This window comes from Saccopteryx leptura, chromosome 8, assembly GCF_036850995.1.
Source record: "Saccopteryx leptura isolate mSacLep1 chromosome 8, mSacLep1_pri_phased_curated, whole genome shotgun sequence".
NCBI lineage: Eukaryota > Metazoa > Chordata > Mammalia > Chiroptera > Emballonuridae > Saccopteryx > Saccopteryx leptura.
In genome coordinates this window covers 66043478-66062151 of record NC_089510.1, presented here as the reverse complement: position 1 = coordinate 66062151, position 18674 = coordinate 66043478, and the positions used below count along the sequence as shown (strand labels likewise).

General features: G+C 43.9%; 1 protein-coding gene across 4 annotated transcripts in view; it reads right to left on the bottom strand.

Annotated features, from left to right (window-relative positions):
* MASP1 (MBL associated serine protease 1) overlaps window positions 1-18464 on the bottom strand; it is a 71626-nt gene extending 53162 nt beyond the window's left edge. For 3 of the 4 annotated variants that reach the window (XM_066347661.1, XM_066347664.1, XM_066347660.1), the window contains exons 1-2: window positions 18224-18464; window positions 10573-10804 (exon numbers count right to left, since the gene is read on the bottom strand). In XM_066347661.1, the coding sequence (XP_066203758.1) occupies window positions 10573-10804; window positions 18224-18228 (237 nt within the window). In that variant the 5' untranslated portion in view covers window positions 18229-18464. The remainder of the gene's footprint in view (window positions 1-10572; window positions 10805-18223) is intronic. The other variant, XM_066347665.1, reaches the window with a different exon arrangement.
* Between the last annotated feature and the right edge of the window lie 210 nt (window positions 18465-18674).

Below are 18674 nucleotides of genomic sequence, written 5' to 3'. Positions count from 1 at the left end.
TATCTATGCTCTTGAGATATTAATGTCTAGTGTAAGAGTGGTGAGTGGTGTGCTATTATGCATGGCTTCTTCCCCGCCCTGTCCACACCCAGTTGTTATCATTCACAAGCACACCTCTGCATTCAGGCTGAGTTCACAAACATACAAGGTGGACATTAATTCTGCCCTCTAAGAGTCAAGAGGTCAAATGAGAGAAACATTGGTGTGGAAGCAGCTTGTCAAGTCTGACACTGCCCATCAGCATTTAGCAGGAAAGTTAGTTCCCAGATCCCTGACCATGCTACCCTTCCCTGCTCCCCACTGTACCTCTCCTGCTTCCTGTCCCTGTCCCTCCTGCTCCAGCCACACTGCCCTCCTGCTCTTCTTCAAACATGCCAGCCGCTTTCCACCAGAGAGTCTTTCACTGGCTATTCTTGCTGGTAGCAATGCTTTCGCCAGAAAGCCACATGGCTCACTGTCTCAGCTTCTTTGAATCACCCTCTCAATGAGGACTATCTGACCAACATATTCCAATCATAGCCCCCACCCAGACTCACAGGGCCCCTCTTCACCCTGCTCTGTTTAATTTCTTTGCGTATCACATTAAGACTCACTATTTAATTTACTTATGGATTATATTTAATGTTCAATAAATAAATTTATTGAATAAATGAATAGCTACTGTCCTTTCACTTTTTCCTCTATGACTGTGCATACCAAAGTAAATTCAAGTTCTGCTTTTTATTAGGGTGGTCTGAGAGCAGCCTGTGTACACACAGTGCATGGATTTGCACACCGGGGGAACCTGCACCTCAGAGCACCCCTACCTCCTGTTCCCCACACTTGAGCACACCCTGCTCCAGCCTGCTGTGACCTTCCTTCTGTTTTTCATCACCCCATAGCCTGTGCTGTTTGCACTTCCTGCATAAAATTAGCTTTTTTTCCCACACTTTTCTGAAGCTCATTTTCACTTCTTGATTCGTCTGAACCAGCTAGAATTGGTGTTTGGGAGCTGGCATCTCTGGCATGAAAGAATCTCACCAGAGAATACAATTAAAATTCATGAGAAACATTTATCCATTTCTCATTTCATTTTTTCAGGGTTCAAGGCCTTCTGTCCACTCACGCAGAATGAGCAGAGCTGCTGCAGTGGCTGGGGGCAGCTGCAGCCTGAAGGTCGAGGGCACATGCTGAGCAAACACAGAGCTCTGCACAGAGGTTAGGGGCGGGGCCAGAGGAGTCCGCGGGAGCTGGGCCTCTGGAGGGGCTCGTCTCTCAGTTAAACAGCAGGATGCAGATTGACCTGGGGGAGGGCGCGGACTGCTAGGTGCAGACTGCCAGGACTGGAAGGGCTTGCAGAGGCTGGCTAGCTCAGTTTTCTCACTGGACCTACGGGGAAACTGAGGACCAAAGCAGAGAGGTAACTTGCCCAGTGTCTCAGCCGAAGTCAGTGACTGATTCCTGTACCAGTCCTTCCCTTTATGCTCACTAGCAGAAGACATACACCTTTTTTGTTGTTATTCTACCCCAGGACTGTGGTCACTGCTGAGGAAAAACTCAGACATGGGCCCTGAACTTATGAGGCTGATAGTCTGTCTAGTGGAGTGACCTTGAATTCACCATTAGCACTTGTGCACCACAAACAAATAAATTGAACATTTCCCACCCTTTATAGTTCAGACATCATTGTAATTACTTTTCGTAAAATATTTTTCTTCTCAAGATAGGGATAAAAGAGTTCTTTAACAAAGTCTAGACCCTCAAGGTTCTTCCATTTTTACTAACTTTTACCAGCTGACCCTGACAGGCAGTGTTGCCTTAGAAAAAGGCACACTCAGGAAGCAGATCAAGGTCCCTTCCATGATAAAACCTGTTCTGGGAATTTAAAGACAAAATCCTGATTTGGGAGTACAAAGACCAAGAGTTGAGACTTGGACAAATCCATTTAAGCTTTCTGTGCTCCACTTTCCTTTCTTTAAATTAGGTGCAGTGATCCCTTCTTTCCCTACTTCATAGGAATGAAGCAAAGCAATAGATTGAACTGCCATAAATTTGTGTTGCTACAAGGTAAATACACGAGAGAAATAAGCTTCTGCATATGAACGGTCCCTTCAAAGTATCTTTCGATAAATTGCCAGACAAGAGCATAGTCATGGCTAGCGAGCTAGTGGTCGAATCAGAGTAGATGAGAAACCTGACGTTTATTGAGCATCCACTGATACCAGCAGGCACTTCACTACTCATACCATTGCCATCATTACCACTGCAATCATAGTTACTGAGCTAATCACACATGTCTTGAACATATACCATGAAAGCATTTACTTCATTTGGTATTCACAAGAAGCCCATGAGATAGGCATGGTTATTATCCCCATTTTATAATAAGAGGTGGAGGCAGGACCTGACCCTCGGTCTGATTGGCTTTAAAGTTGATTTCTAAACCATTCAGCATGATTGCCTTTTGATTGTCAGTGTTGATTTTACTTACAGCCATTATCTCATTTAAACCATCCCACAACCTTTGAGAAAAGTACTGTATCATTATAAACTTCTTTTTCCTGTACTGATGACAAAACCAATGCTTAGAGAGATTGAGAAGTTTAGGGAATTGCACTACTAAATTCCTACTTACCCTTCAAGACTTATCTTAAACGTCAACTGTTTCCAAAGTCTTCCTGAACACCCAGAAATGACCATACCTCAACTTATATACTGCCTCATAGACAGTATAATTGCCTAGCTTTAATTCATTAATGATATACTTGTCTCATCAGACACTACAGAACTGTGAATTCCTTGAGGACAGGTACTATCTTACTTATATTTGCTGCAGTGTCCAGTTTATGGCAGGTTATCAATTGGATTCTTGCACTTCATTCCATTGATGGTGGGGAGACATTGAACGATTTTGAGAGTGGCACACTCCAAGCAACATTTTTCCTTTGGACACATTTAGAGGGTGGACTGGATAGGGAGAGACAAACAACTGGTAGACGTTTAGGAGGCTATTGCCATAGACTAGGTGAGAAGAATAAGAATTGGAACTTAAGGCTAACAGTGGACAGAAAGGAAGACAGGCTGAACCCCTCAAGGATATAGAGCTAACGGAAGAACAGTGGTGTTGCATTATACGAGCATTAAACATACACCAGCTGAGCTATATGTACTCGACGTGTAAAAGAGAGAAGAGATGAAAACTGAATGCAGGTTTTTATTGTCTCCCTTTCCAATGAACAGATGCCATGGAGTGAACTTGAAAATAGATGTGTGCAAATGCTGTCGCCTTGGTTGTTCTGGTTTCTAGGTATCTCTTTCAGTAACTACTGCTCCGGGGCTCCTTTCTAAACACAGTCGACTACCTCATCTGATGCTCAATGAAAGAAACAATAATTTGTTGTATTTCTGAGAGAAAATAAAAGTCCCTTCTGGATATACTAAAAAACAGTGCTCTACTATATTTAAGAGATTGAGTAAATTTAACTAGAGATGATATTTGCCTTACATTATAGTTATATTACATTTCACTTAAAAAATCTAAGCATCTACAAGATGAAACTATATTGTTATTTAATTTTTTTAAAAAGAAGAAGAAGACTGAGAATCTTGAGACATACATTTTGGCTCCAGTGTGACCTTGGCCAATGAATTGTCCTTCTCTAGGCTTTGGTCATAATGATGATAGAGTTGAAGTATGGTTTCTGAGGTCTTAGATGCACGTGCATAAGGGCTAGATGGGCCTGGGAGACCGTCTTGTGCAAGTCCCTGTATTTGAGAAACAAGGAAGCAAGGTCCCCACTAGAAGCAGTCACTTGCCCAAGGTTTGCCTAGTTAGTCGAGATGGCCACAGGAATCCAGGCCTACCGACACCCTGGCCTACACCGGTGCCCTGCCCCTCACCTGCGGCGTTAACCAGCTCTGATCTGTGGCCTCATCTGTGCACTGCAGGAGTCAGACACTGTAGACACATTCCAAGGAAGCAGGTGCTGTCATGCATGTGCCTTGAAGACCAAGGACTACGGGAAATCAGGCAGGAGAGAGGAATTTTCACAAAATGAGAGCACCTGGACCACAGCCTCGGGGTGCAGCTCTTCAAGCTACTGGTGTGCCGTGTCAGCCGTGTGGTCATCACCACCCTGATGGGCCAGGGTGGGAAGGGTGGTCTGTGGGTTTGGGCTGGGCTGACAGTGTTCCTGTGAACTGGAAGGCTCTTTAAACCCACTTCAAAGTCTGCCAAGGAAATTTAGTCACACAGTGACTAAGCCTCAAAGCAGGGAGAGTATCCCATCAAAAGGAAATCAGTGACATTTAAAACAGCTTAGGAGCCTGACCTGTGGTGGCGCAGTGGATAAAGCGTCGACCTGGAAATACTGAGGTCGCTGGTTCGAAACCCTGGGCTTGCCTGGTTAAGGCACATATGGGAGTTGATGCTTCCAGCTCCTCCCCCCTTCTCTTTTCTGTCTCTCTTCTCTCTCTCTCTTCTCTCTCTCTCTCTCTCTCTCTCTCTCTCTGTCTCTCCCTCTCCTCTCTAAAATGAATAAATAAAAAAATAAAATAAAACAGCTTAGGAAAGGACAGCAGTGGCATGACATGTTTACAAGTTTTCTTTAAATTACATGTCACTAAGGCATCCCCAGCAAACTGCAGGCCCTTATTGTAGTAGCCACTTTGAGAAGTGGCTGTTGTAACATTTTATTACCTACCAGTTTCTGGCATTACCCTAACCAGGAGGATGAAGGTGTGGTGGGGACATCTGGAAAGTTCTGGCAAGAAGGATTAGGATTAGAATTCTGGAATTTAAGGAACTTGAGGGTTCTTTTTTTCTTTTTTCTTTTTTTTTTTTTTTTGTATTTTCCTGAAGCTGGAAACGGGGAGAGACAGTCAGACAGACTCCCGCATGCGCCCGACCGGGATCCACCCGGCACGCCCACCAGGGGGCGTTGCTCTGCCCCTCCGGGGCGTTGCTCTGTTGCTACCAGAGCCACTCTAGCGCCTGGGGCAGAGGCCAAGGAGCCATCCCCAGTGCTTGGGCCATCTTTGCTCCAATGGAGCCTTGGCTGCGGGAGGGGAAGAGAGAGACAGAGAAGAAGGAGAGGGGAAGGGGTGGAGAAGCAGATGGGCGCTTCTCCTGTGTGCCCTGGCTGAAATCGAACCCGGGACTTCTGCATGCCAGGCCGACGCTCTACCACTGAACCAACTGGCCAGGGCCGGAACTTGAGGGTTCTTATCATCTTACCTTCTCATGGAACAGATAAAAAACCAAAATTTTAAAGAGGGGTGTTAACTTATCCAGGGGTGGTGTGGTAGGCTCATTTTTAATGCTGATGGAAAGGGAAAGGCTTCCTTCTCATTTGTAGCAAGAAAGACACATGGTCTGGGGGAGAAGTGGGGGCGGGGTGGGCAACTAGAAAAAGTGAATGGGATTCAACTATAGGTAGAAGGCTTCTGGGTTTGGGAGTTCAGAGGCCAGAGTACTAGTCTTTCTCCTGAACTCTGAGCTTCAGTCTCCTCTTCTGTCTAATGGGAACTTAAGCAATAGTCAAGCTGTAATTCCTGAAGCTGTGACCTTCAGGGTGGCCAAGGGGGATGCGTGAACCGAGTGAGCTTCAGAGCCACCTTCAACCTGAGCAGCCCCGCTTCTGCTTTCTGAATCGAGCCTACTAGAAGATTTCTTAGACAAAAACATTTGCTGGGGAGATAACATTGGAAAAACAACAATAACAAAAACATTGATCTAGATTAGTCTCCAGAGGGCCCCAGCAGCCTGGCATTCTGTGAGTTCTTGACTCCAGGAGAGGAACTCTCTCGAGCACATGTGGCCGAGGGCACAGGGCGTGTCTCCATTTGAACCCTGGTTGGCTGGCCAGGGCACAGTCTTGCTAAGGGAGGCTGGCTCTGGCCTCATGGTCGATGGAGCCTCTACAGGGAGTCTAATACTGATGCTGGGTTGGCATTCTGGAAAGGATACAGTTGGGCGAGCCCAAGCAGAGAAATGCATCTTGGCCTTCCTGCCCAATATGTGAATCCCTTCCTCCAAAGATTTTGGAAACATGCATCTGGATCAGAGATACAAGGACTGCAGGGCCCTTTGGGTAGGCTGCTCTGTCTCTGCATTGCCTCAAGCAGACTGCTCTTTGGTTAGAAGCCTTATTTTGGAGCAGTGAGAGTGCTGTAAGATTTTCTTATCCACTCCCAGTCATTTGGAAATTATGGCAATTCTGGGACTAGAACCAGCATTTCTTGAAACCCAGGCAAAAACTCAAGATCATGTTGCCCTTCCAGAAGTTTAGTTCCATCTCTTTGGGCTTTTAAGAAGGTGTCTCACCTCCCTGGATAGAAACCATCACTCAATTTCTGAAATATTCTTTAGTCAGAAAGGCCAAGCTTTAGGTAGAAATGTATTTTCAGGGTCCTTAATTCAGTGTCAGAAGAGGTCTTTAGTTTCGATTGTTGCCCTTGAAAAGTACCTTGTCATTTTTTTCCACTATGAAATGCAGCTGATGTCATCTCCTTAATGTGCTTTGCCAGGAGACTGAATTTATTTGGGGCAAAGGAATAAGTTAAGTCCTCTATTGAGTGTTTATCATCTTGATAAAGGAGTCTGAACAAGGTCAAACCTGGCATCTGTCTGAACAAGAGGAAACTTGTGAGAAATGGTTGCTCATTGCATATGAACCAAGAGTCAATGGTAGGAATGGAGAGGAGAAAATAATGAAAATAAGCCACTGTTACAGCTAAAGAAAAAAAAATTCTGTAATGTTCCTGCTCATAAGGTTTCAGCTACCAATAAAAACAAGTGTATTTACTGACAAAATTTCTAGATGGCTGATGTTGGGCAGATAAAATATATCATGCTCACTTGGTTAAAGATGGAGCTGCCCACATGGAAGCCCGTCACCCAGGTGATTGCTTGGGATGGGTGTGGTTATGTTAATACGTGTTGGGTAAGGGCTTTTGTGCCAAAAGATTTTAAAAGGAAGAGAGATCATGTTGTTCCCTCCCGGAAGAAGAGTGATTACATTCTAGGAGGAGCCCATGCTGTAGGAGAGCAGAGAAAGGCAACATGGAGGAGGCCAGAAGCAGCAGCCAAGATGGCGGAGTGCTGAAGGAGAAGCCAGTTTGTGCAGGGAGAAGGAGATGGAAAACAGAAGTGAATAAGGCTGGTGAGGTAGAAAACTTTGATCCTAGGAAAACTCGGATAAGTCAGTGGCTTTGGAAGCCCTGAATGGAAAAGGAAGTGTTTTCCCACTGTGTGTATTTCTTGCCCGCCAGGTGCAAGCTAGGATTAAAGCTAATGGCCCACCAGTTCTTGGCTCCATTGTTTCATTACCATCTGTCCAAATCCTATGCGAACCTGCGTGGGCCAGGCGGCTGTGATACAGGTGGCTGTGGCTACTGGCTTTACAGCTGATATGTTTGAAAGTAGAGAAAAAAAGAAGTTGAAAAGTTTACATCTAGTTTTGCCTAAATTTATGGAACATACTGTCTTATTAAGCCAATGTTTGGTCATTTTCTCTCTGGTTAAGTCCACTTTCTGACCTAAATTTTCAAGAATGCTTTGGTTTTATGACTGGCATTAGTTGGGGAAATAGGCTGGGGTATTGTAATAACCTAATGCCCCACCCATAATCTATCCTCTCATAGAGTTTGGTTCTAACAGAGGCTAGATTATATTCTAAATGAGCTAATTGGCCTATTTGTCAGAAACTTCTGTTTAGGATGATGAACACCTAGGGTCTTGGTGAATAGCTCCTGACTGGTCCTTGTGACACTGAGAGGTTGGCTCCATTTGTCAGTCATATATTGTCATTACTCTTTCCCGTTCTGTGCAATGGCTCTTTTTCTGAGTTCATTTCTCTTTGTAAGGGACTAGATCTTTTGTGTCCCTAATTTCTCAGAGTCTCTAGCACAAACATCCAAAAGGGGGCAGCAGCCTTTAGAGCAGTGGTTCTCAAATGGGGAGAATTTGCTTCTCTGGGGATGTGGGCGATGTCTGGAGGCATTTTTGATTGTCACAACTGGAGGGGGAAGTGCTATTGGCATCTAGAGAGTAGAAGCCAGGGATGCTGTTAAAAATCCTATAAGTGTCAAAACAGCTTTCCTCAACAAAAAATTATATGACTCAAAAAGCCAATAACACTGAAATTGAGAAACTTTGCCATGGTGTGCTAATTTTGGAAGGATTTTAAGCCACAGAAACCTTTTTGCAAGTGAGATTTTTGATGCAGACCCAACATAAATAAGCAACAACCAGCAATTAAATGAGTTTAAGCAGGGTAGGAATTCACAGCCCCACTTACTAGGCCTCCCGTGCCTCCAGTGGCCCCGTAAGTTCCTGCAGGATTCTGGGGCTCAGTGGAGCACAGCTTGTGCAGCCAACAAAGCATGAAATTGACAGTCACAATGTACAGGTTTAGAACCTTAATTCACCACTTACTAGCTATACAACCTTGGGTGAATTGCTTCACCTTCTTGGGTTTGTTTCTTGATCTGTTAAATGGTATAGTAAGTAGTACCTGCCTCATAGAATTGTTTTAAAGGTTGAATAAGATGATAAGTGTAAATGTACCTTGTAAACTCACTACTTTGTTGTTGATCAAACATCCTGGTTAATACAAGGTTGACTCCTGTTGAATTACTGGTTGTGGAAAAGTGAGACTACAATAATGTGAACAATATGCAAAGTCTACTCAAATTGGTTTGATGAGAACCTCTCCCAGGAAGCCAGAGAATGTAGGTTATTGTTCTTTTTTTTTTAAGCAAGTGAGACAAAGAGAAGGGCAATAAGGGACAGAGATGAGAAACATCAGCTCATAGTTGTGGTACTTTAGTTTTTCATTTATTACTTCTCATATGTGCCTTGACCAAGGGACTCCAGCTGAGCCATTGACCCTTTGATCAAGCCAGTGACCTTGGGCTCAAGCCAATGATCTTAGACTTCAATCCAGTGACCTTGGGCTCAAGCCAATGATCTTAGACTTCAAGCCAGTGACCTTTGGGCTCAAGCCAGCGACCATGTGGTCACATCTCTGAGCCCGTGCTCAGACTGGTGAGCCTGTGCTCAAGCTGGCGACCTTGGGGTTTCACACTTTTGTCCTCAGCATCCCAGGTCAATGCTCTCTCCACTCTGCCACCACCTGGTCAGGTAGGTTTTTATTTTTTTGAAACAGATACAACCTTAATAAAATTGATCTCTGAGAAGTACTCCAATCATATTTCTAAAATTTAAAGAAAAAAAGTATTCCAACTTTTTTAGCCCCATTTTTAAAGAACACCTTCTCATCCATGGCTTTGTTTGTGGGTTCCTCTCTAAATTCTAGGAAGCATTGTATTGATTATTTCCTGCCCCTCTTTCATGTATTGTTGTTATTGTTTTTATATTCTCCTCTGATAGTGACCCCCACCTTTGCTTATACCCTTTTCTGGTAAAATACAAACTCCTTGCGTGACCAGGTGGTGGCACAGTGGATAGAGTGTTTGACTGGGACACAGAGGACCCAGGTTCGAAACCCTGAGGTCACCGCCTTGAGTGTGGGCTCACAGCTTGAGTGCGGTGTCCCTGGCTTAAGCATGGGATCGTAGATATGGCCCCATGGTCACTGGCTTGAGCCTAAACTTTGCTGGCTTGAAGCCCAAGGTTGCTGGCATGAGCCCAAGGTCGCTAGCTTGAGCAAGGGGTCACTTGCTCTGCAGTAGCCACCCGGTCAAGGCACATATGAGAAAGCAATCAGCCTGACCAGGTGATGGCACAGTGGATAGAGCACTGGACTGGGATGCAGAGGACCCAAGTTCAAAATCCCAAGGTCACTGGTTTGAGTGCAGGATCATCTGGTTTGAGCAAGGCTCACCAGCTTGAACCCAAGGTCACTGGCTTGAGCAAGGGGTCACTTGGTCTGCTGTAGCCCGCTGGTTAAGGCTTACATATGAGAAAGCAATCAGTGAACAACTAAGGTGTCACAATGAAGAATTGATGCTTCTCATCTCTATCCCTTCCTGTCTGTATGTACCTGTCTGTCCCTCTCTCTATCTTTCTCTGTGTCTTTCACAAACACACACACAAAAATACAAAATCCTTGATATCATATTCAAGCCCTGCAGAATCTCTCTCCAATACAATCTTCTAATCTCACTTCCTACTGTCTGCTACTACATACTTTCGCTTCCCAAGTTCTTGATCATTTCTTAAGGAACTGGACAATGCTTTCTAATACCTCAGTTTTGGACATAATAGGGATGTGTTTCTATTTGATTAATGCTTATTTGGGGTCCCCGGTCTTTTCTGCTTTTGTGAATTAAAGGTCATCTTTGAGCAGATATTGTCAAAGCATTAAAGACTGAGAACAGAAATGGAAAGGGAAGCTGTGTCCGGCTGAGCCACACTTTGCTAGCCTCAGTTTCCCTCATGGTCCTTTCTAGGTTTGTATACTCATGCCATCCAACCTTCATTTATCACTTTGTAACCTTGTATGTCTCTTTCATGGAACTGCCACATGGGAGGGTAAACAAAGCATCTAATTCAGCCAGGCTTCTCTAACTCCTAGCAGGTTCTAGAGACCCTGGACCAGTTAGGTCCAGGACCACTGGGGGTCTCACCTTTACATAGTCATATTCACAAAGGTAGGAGGATTCCAAATTGAAGTGCATGAAGTAAAGCTTGATCCGAAATCCCTCTGGGACGGTGATATTCCAAGTCATTTTCGAATCACTCGGATAGGAGTCTGGATAGCCAGGTGACTGGATCTGGCCAAACATATTGTTAAGCTCCACAGTGTGGGCCAAAGCCTTCAGCAAGGAGAAGCACAGAGCATGGTAAAGGGGGAGCCACCTGAAAGACACAAATAGATCAACTGACACTCATGGAGGCAGGTCCTCGCCATGGAGGTAGGTCCTCGCCACGGAGACAGGTCCTCGCCACGGAGGCAGGTCCTCGCCATGGAGGCAGGTCCTCGCCATGGAGACAGGTCCTCGCCATGTGACTAAATCAGCCGCCCTGAGACCAACCAAGTTCTCAGCACATCTCTGCTACTGACCTTCTTTCATTACTTTTCCCTGTGGGTCTTGCTTACCCAGTCTGTAATACAGGAAGATGGTAACTCAGTGACTTCTAAGGTTTCTTCCAGCTGTGCTCTTTGAAGATTTTATAATAGTATTAAACTTTCCCATCAAATACCACATTTTGGATTCTGAAACATTTACTTTTTCTGTTGAAAATGTAAATTTTGTAATGAGGTAAAAGTTGCTATCATTTCTTTAGCTCAACTTCATTTAAGAATTATAAATGCTTCCATTTTCTTTTCTTTCACTTTTTTTTTTTTTTTAAGATAGGCAGGGAGAGAGAGACAGGAGCATCAAGCTGCTCCTGTGTGTGTCCTGATCGGAGAATCAAACCGGCAACCTCCATGCCCCGTGATGATGCTGCAACCAACTGAGCTATCCAGCCAGGGATTAATATTTTAAAAATTTATTGATAGAGAAAGAGAGAGGAAGGGAGAGAGAGGGGAGTGGGAAGGGAAACATTCATTCGTTGTTCCACTCAGTTGTGCATACACTGGTTGCTTCCCGTGTGTGCCCTGACTGGGGATTGAACCCGCAACCTTGTCATTTCCAGACAATGCTCTTAACTGACTGAGCTAACTGGCCAGGACCCATTTTCTAAAATGTAGGTAATAGTAACATAGTAATATTGGAATGAAACTTATACTCAGTGATGGGATCTGCTTAGAAAGAAATTTAACACAATTAATTAAGGTATGCAAAATTTTGAATTCAGAAAGAATGAGTAAAACAAGTTGTTTCCCTCTTGCTAAGTGTTCTTATAAAAGGATCAAAATCCTCCAATTTATTTCCAGCTGTAGGAACCAAAGGTCATGGATTGTTAAAAGAGTTGCATAAGGGCCCTGGGCAGCTGACTCAGTGGATAGAGTGTCAGCCCAGCATATGGATGTCCTGGGTTTGATTCCTTGTCAGGGCACACAAAAGAAGCAACCATCTGCTTCTCTCCCCCTCCCCTTTCTCTCTCTTCCTCTCTCGCAGCTAGTGGCTTGATTGGATCGAGAATCGGCCTCAGGTGCTGAGGACAGCTTGGTTGATTTGAGCACCAGCCTCAGATGGGGGTTGTGGGGGTGATTCCCAGCCGACATGCATGTGGAAGTCTGTCTCACTATCTCCCCTTCTCTCACTTAAAAAAAAAAAAAAGAGGCCTGATCTGAGGTGGCACAGTGGATAAAGCATAAAGCATTGACGTGGAATGCTGAGGTTGCTGGTATGAAACCCTAGGCTTGTCTGGTCAAGGCACATATGAAAGTTGATGCTTCCTGCTCCTCCCCCCCCCTTTCTGTCTCTGTCTCTGTCTCTGTCTCTGTCTCTCTCTCTCTCTCCCCTCTCTATAATGAATAAATAAAATCTTTAAAAAAAAAGGAGTTGCATAAGGATCAAGGAAAACTCAATAAAACTTATCTTGCCTAAGTGGCTGATATAATAAAGATGCAGAAAGTCCAAGACTGGTCAAAACCCTAATGGTCAATATGCACCACATCAGAGATCTAATAGATTGGTCCCATCCCACCTCTCACACTTTCCAGCAAGACCTAAGTTCCTTGAACTCAAACGTCCCCAGCCTGGCTCATCAATTTTCCCCAAACCCTATTTATTCTGCTCCCCATGGTCAATTAATTTAAATGTTCTTATATGGACTATTGCTATTGTATCCTAAGTGATCTCCCTGCCCCCACTTTATACCGTTCAGAAATCTTCCACCAAAGTTGATTTTCTAAAACACAGATGTGACCATGCCATTCCACTGTACCATCAGGGTAAAGCATTTGTGCTGGGATGACTGATGAGCCCTGTTTGATCTAGTGCTGATCTGCCTTCATTTCAGTGCCAGCCATGCTCTGGCATTCTGGGAGCACACCACGCCCATCCATGCCTTGGGTCCTTTGTACATGCCATGATCATTCCTTCTTATTTCTCCTCCACCCTCCATCTCAAAGCCTCCCAGGCTATGGAGTATCCTTCACTCCACAGCTCCCCGTAGTACATGCTTCCATTAGAGCCGTGATGGCGAACCTTTTTATAAGAACCACCCACTTTTGCAGTGCTGGTCAACCTGGTCCCTCCCACCCACTAGTGGACATTCAAGCTGTAGTGGAGCAATCAGACAGCGCTGCGATTGGCCTACCATGCAGCTGTAGTGGAGCAATCAGACAGTGCTGCGATTGGCCTACCATCCAGCTGTAGTGGAGCAATCAAACAGCGCTGCGATTGGCCTACCATGAAAGCTGGAATGCCCACTAGTGGGCGGGAGGGACCAGGTTGACCAGCACTGCAAAAGTGGGTGGTTTTTATAAAAAGGTTCGCCATCACGGCATTAGAGGATGTACCACACTGCACTGCTTTAGAGGCACAGCCCCTGAACTGAGATGTCTTTGAGTTCAAATCCCAATTCTTCTCCTTACTGCCCATGAAATCTTGGGTAATTAGTCTCTCTGAGCTCTAGTTTCCTCATATGTAAAATAAGGATTATAATCTCTAATTATAGAACTCACATGAGCATTTAAGACAGGGGTAGTCAACATTTTTATACCTACTATCCACTTTTGTATCTCTGTTAGTAGTAAAATTTTCTAACCACCCACCGGTTCCACAGTAATGGTGATTTATAAAGTAGGGAAGTAACTTTACTTTATAAAATTTATAAAGCAGAGTTACAGCAAGTTAAAGCATATAATAATAATTACTTACCAAGTATTTTATGTCGTATTTTCATTAAGTTTGGCAGAATAAATCTTTATAAAACAACTTACTATAGTTAAATCTATGTTTTTATTTATACTTTGGTTGCTCCGCTACCGCCCACCATGAAAGCTGGAATGCCCACTAGTGGGCGGTAGGGACCAGGTTGACTACCACTGATTTAAGATAATGAATATAAAGAACCTAGTGTAGAGCCTAACATATAATAAATGATTACTGAATGATTGAATGGATGAATGAATGGATGAATGAATAAATGAAAGTGGGGCCATAGTTTTATATAGCCCAAAAAGTTAATGCTGGGAATTTATACCAGCATGTTAGGATTAATAGTTGCATCTTTGCTAATCAGGAAGCTCCCCAACCCTCTGTCCCAAGCATATAGATGCATGTATGTGTATATATGCATTTATGCATATACATGAATTTTTAAGTGTGCAAACACAAGATAACTATATACACAGATTATCTAGCTTTCTCATATAATATTTGCATAAAGGGTAAATAGGGTAAGGGCAAAAGGCCTAGAAGAATATCAGCAGGCTATTAACAGTGGTTATCACTGAAGTTGGAATCTGAATGTTTTTAATTTTTTTGTGTGTATACAAAATGTTCACAGAAGTACCTTTACTATTTTTCAATAAAAAGAAAACAATAAAGTCATTTAAATTTTTTCCAATGCCCCTACAATAGCAACATGTGAGATGCAACTAAGGAAACAAAATGTTTTAATCCAATTGCCAGGGTCAATATTTTTTTAAACCAATCTGATGGAGAAAGCACCTCAGAGGCAGAGAGAAGGAAAGGCATAAGTCCAAGTCTCCGATTCATACAAAAGCTGAGTCTAGAAGCTCTCACTCCAGGGCCTGGGCAGCCCCATTTTCAAGGGAGGAAATGTACCAACGTCAGCAGGGCAGGGCATTCTGGTTCAACACTGCCTGGGGAGGGGCGAGTGCTGGTTCTAGGTCAGAAGAACTAGGTTCAAGTTCAGGCTTTGACTTCATTTATTTGACCTGGCTTGGAAAAATCATGGAAGGTTTCGTTTTCTTCATCCATTCGGCGATAATGATGACTTCCCACAGGGCTGCTCTCCGAGTAAAGGAGGGTTGGGAAGTACTTTGCTAACTGTCCAGCCCTAGGCAAACATTAGTTAAAATTACTCCATCCTGCTGCTTCCCGAAAAGCAGGGTTAGAAGTGAGCACTGGCTCCCAAACTGGACGTCCCTGCAATAGCAACATCCAGATTATGCAAGGCTGAAAGGTCAACTTTCTCCAGTCTGCTTTTCACAGGCCACATGGAGGAGATTCTGAGCCTCCTAAGACAGGTCTCTCAAGGGTTGGCTGCTGACAGTCCCAGGGGCCCAGGACCATGTGGGGTAGACAACTGGTTAGTGTGGGAAGAAGGGCTGTGAAGCTTTCTGTTCTATTTTGTTTGCATCTCAAAACGGTTGAACATATGAAACAAATATCTCTGTGCACATAATGGGCTTGAGCATATGCTTGCTTACTTTAGGGGCTGCAAATCAAAGAATGTAAGTGGCGGTTTTTATTCCTCATCACACTCTCAGAGTGTTTTTGGCTTCGTATACACCAGGCACCGGCTGTACAATTCCTAACACCTGCTATCTATTCTCTAGCTAATCAAAAAAGTTTAGCTACATTTGCTTGAAATGTCAAATGTAATGTCTAAAGCTGGGATTTCAAAGGCTCCACTGTAGGAGCAGGGTATTGGGAATGCATAAAAATGCCTGCATAGATCAGTGATTGTGCAATGCGTAGTAGTTTCTATCCTCTCCATTCACTCCCTTCACTTCAAACTACACTACACCCAGACTGTTTCTGAGTAGAAGAGTTGGAAGGGACTGTATAGATTCTTTTGACAATACCCTTATTTGACAGATGATGAAAAGGATACCTCAAGAGGTTATATGTCATACCCAATACCATCTGGTGAATTAGTTTCAACAGAGGAAGGGAATAAGCAAAGCTCACAGAAGAAGCTGGGTTCATGCCCATATGCCCAGGCATCTGGCCAAAGCAATTAATCCTGTGAAAAATAATTCAAAACCCCATGGCTTTATGTAAATTTTTTTAAAGAGATACTAATACGAAAGCTCCTCCTCAACAGATTCTGTGTAGTTTAATTGGTCTGGAGTGAGGTCTAGCCCGTGGCACTTTAAAGCCCTACAGATGATTCTCATGTGCAGCTGGGAGTGAGAGCTGCCAGTATTGAGTGTTATACTTGGTTGAGAGTCTGGTAGACCATTGGTCCCCATCCTCCAGGCCGCAGACCGGTATCGGTCTGTAGGCCATTTGGTACCAGTCTGCAGAGAAAGAATAAATAACTTACATTATTTCCGTTTTATTTATATTTAAGTCTGAACGATGTTTTGTTTTTTAAAAATGACCAGATTCCCTCTGTTATACCCGTCTAAGACTCACTCTTGACGCTTGTCTCATAAGTTTGACAATTATATTTAAAAATACCACAGTTTTTACGCCGGTCCCATAATTTTATTTTGTGGATTTATCCATCCCACCCTAAAGGCTGGTCCATGAAAATATTTTCTGACATTAAACAGGTCCGTGGCCCAAAAAAGGTTGGGGACCACTGTGGTAGACTATACTAGAAGAAATCCTGGACTTGGAGCCCAAAGACCCAAGTTAAGTCTGAGCCTTTCAAAAATCATCAGTATGGTTTTGGGTAAATTGTCCACTGCTTTTATCCTCACTTTTCCATAATTCCTTACCTTATCCAAAATCTGAAGAACAGATAAAACAGTGCCTGTCAAAGTGTTCTGTAAACTCTGAAGTGCCCTTCTGTAAGAGGCAAGACTCTTTGAAAACTTCTAGTGGAGCATTTTTTCCAATAGTACTTTTGCTATTTAACAACTGAATTCAATTCAGCCAATATATATTGAATGCCTAATAGGAAACAGATACTACACTAGGTACTGGGTATACAAATATGAACAAGACATAGATTCTATACCTTAAAAACATTCAGTCTTGGAAAAGGAGGTTTACATTTAAACAAGGAAAGATTATAAAGACAAGAAGAGATGCAGCCCCATAGGACAGAGACAGCACAAAGGAAGGGATGCTTTCTCTGGGGAGGGTGGCTAGGGAAAGGGAGATGATATCTGAGCCGGCTGGGACAATTAAGGACCCTAGGTAGAAAATAAGGGGAAGTGATGTTCTGAGCTAAGGACTGAGTATATGCAGACACAGAACTCTTCCTCAGCCCTGCAGTTTGGTGTGACTGGGGCACTGGGCGTACGGTGGGTTTCAAACAGTGACAGATCAATCAAATTGTCAAACCATGTAGACGGCATAAATTTCATTTCTTTTAGGGGAAGAAAAATGAAGTTAGATGGCAGATCTAAACTTATAATGGATTTAAAAATAACAGAATGATTGCATTAACCTTAAAGACCCATTCATCTCTCTAAATCACAGGTAATCTGAGTTCAAAGAGTTAACAGTCTAAAGCCCCTCATTTACCTCAGACCCAGAGAAGTTGCTAGGTGACTTTGCAGAAGAGAAACAAATAGAACCCCTTTTTCAAATGAGAAGAAAGCTAATGGGAAACGAGGTGTTTAGGGATATAACACACCTAAAGGGTGTTTTTCTTTTCTTCTTCTTTTTCTTGGTATTTTTTTTTTAAACAGCCTTATATATACTTATAAGTAGTAAAAATAATTATGGTAGGGTTTTGAGACTTGCAGAGGAAAACTTATTAGGAGTGTCTGGTGGGGATCAAGTAACTCTAAGTATAGGCTGAGGAAGAGGAAATGTTGAAGAGCATAGAAACAATAAGAATGTAAAGTCCTAGGTTCAGAACTCCAAAGGCTCCTTAAAAAAAGAAAAAGTGGTATCTCTTTAAGAGCCCTTTGGTGCAATTGGTAGCCTGATTCATGCCACCAGCTGCCTCTGATTTCAGAGAGAAATTCAGAAATTTATAGGGAATTGTAAAACAGGGACAGGTTTTTAGTTTTCTAAATTGAGGTTTTCACTGGCCAACTTGTGAAGCTGAGCTGTGGGAAGCTGGTTTCTTTTCCGGTCAGAACAAATAAACACACAAACACATATCTAACTCACAAAGTGTTGAGAGAGATAAACCAATGCTCTGTACAGAGGAGGAAAACAAACAAACAAAAAAAGAGCCTTGTGGGCAACAGGAGGAAAGTCCCCTTCGCCAGCAGGCAGCATCCTGCGCTGGCGCTGGCAGAGGAGAAACCTGAGCCTCGGCAGCGCGGGGCAGGGTTTGCACAAAGTCTCCCGTTTCAAGTTGCCTGTCTCCAGAGTCCCGGGGAAGGCGTCCAGCCTGCGTCTCCCTCTCAGAGCCCCAAGGATTGATAAGAAACCCTTTGTACCACCCACAGGACACAAAGGTGAGTTAGCCCAGAGACAAGGTCAGACCCTCCATGGCTACTTGACACCTGGTCCCTGAAGGGACACCCATGCCCACTCCTGCCCTGGCACTCACCTCATTTTCCTGCCTTGGGTGCTCCTGCCTGCCTGGTCTTGGTCTCCCCAGCCTGAGTTGTCTGTGAGCTCGTCCCCGATGTGGTGTCAGCGATGCCTTATCTTTGTTCTGAGGTCCCTGTGTGTCTCTGGAATTGGCTGGCATTCTCCATTCAGGTCACGCCTTCCCCTGCCTGCAACAGATCCCTCTCCCCCTCTCTCCCTCTGCCTTTCTCTCTCTCCTCTCTCCCTCCCACCCTCCCTCTCTCTCTCCTCTAATTCACTCTTACACACACTCAAGAGGAGCCTGACAGAACAGAATCTGTCTTCCTTAAGAGATCTGCTCCTCCAGTTCCCTCCTTTATCCTGTGTGGCTGGCTCCAGTCCCTGAGAGAAAATAACTGAGAGGCTCAATTAGGTATTGTGTCACCGTGTGTGTGTGTGTGTGTGTGTGTGTGTGTGTGTGTGTGTGT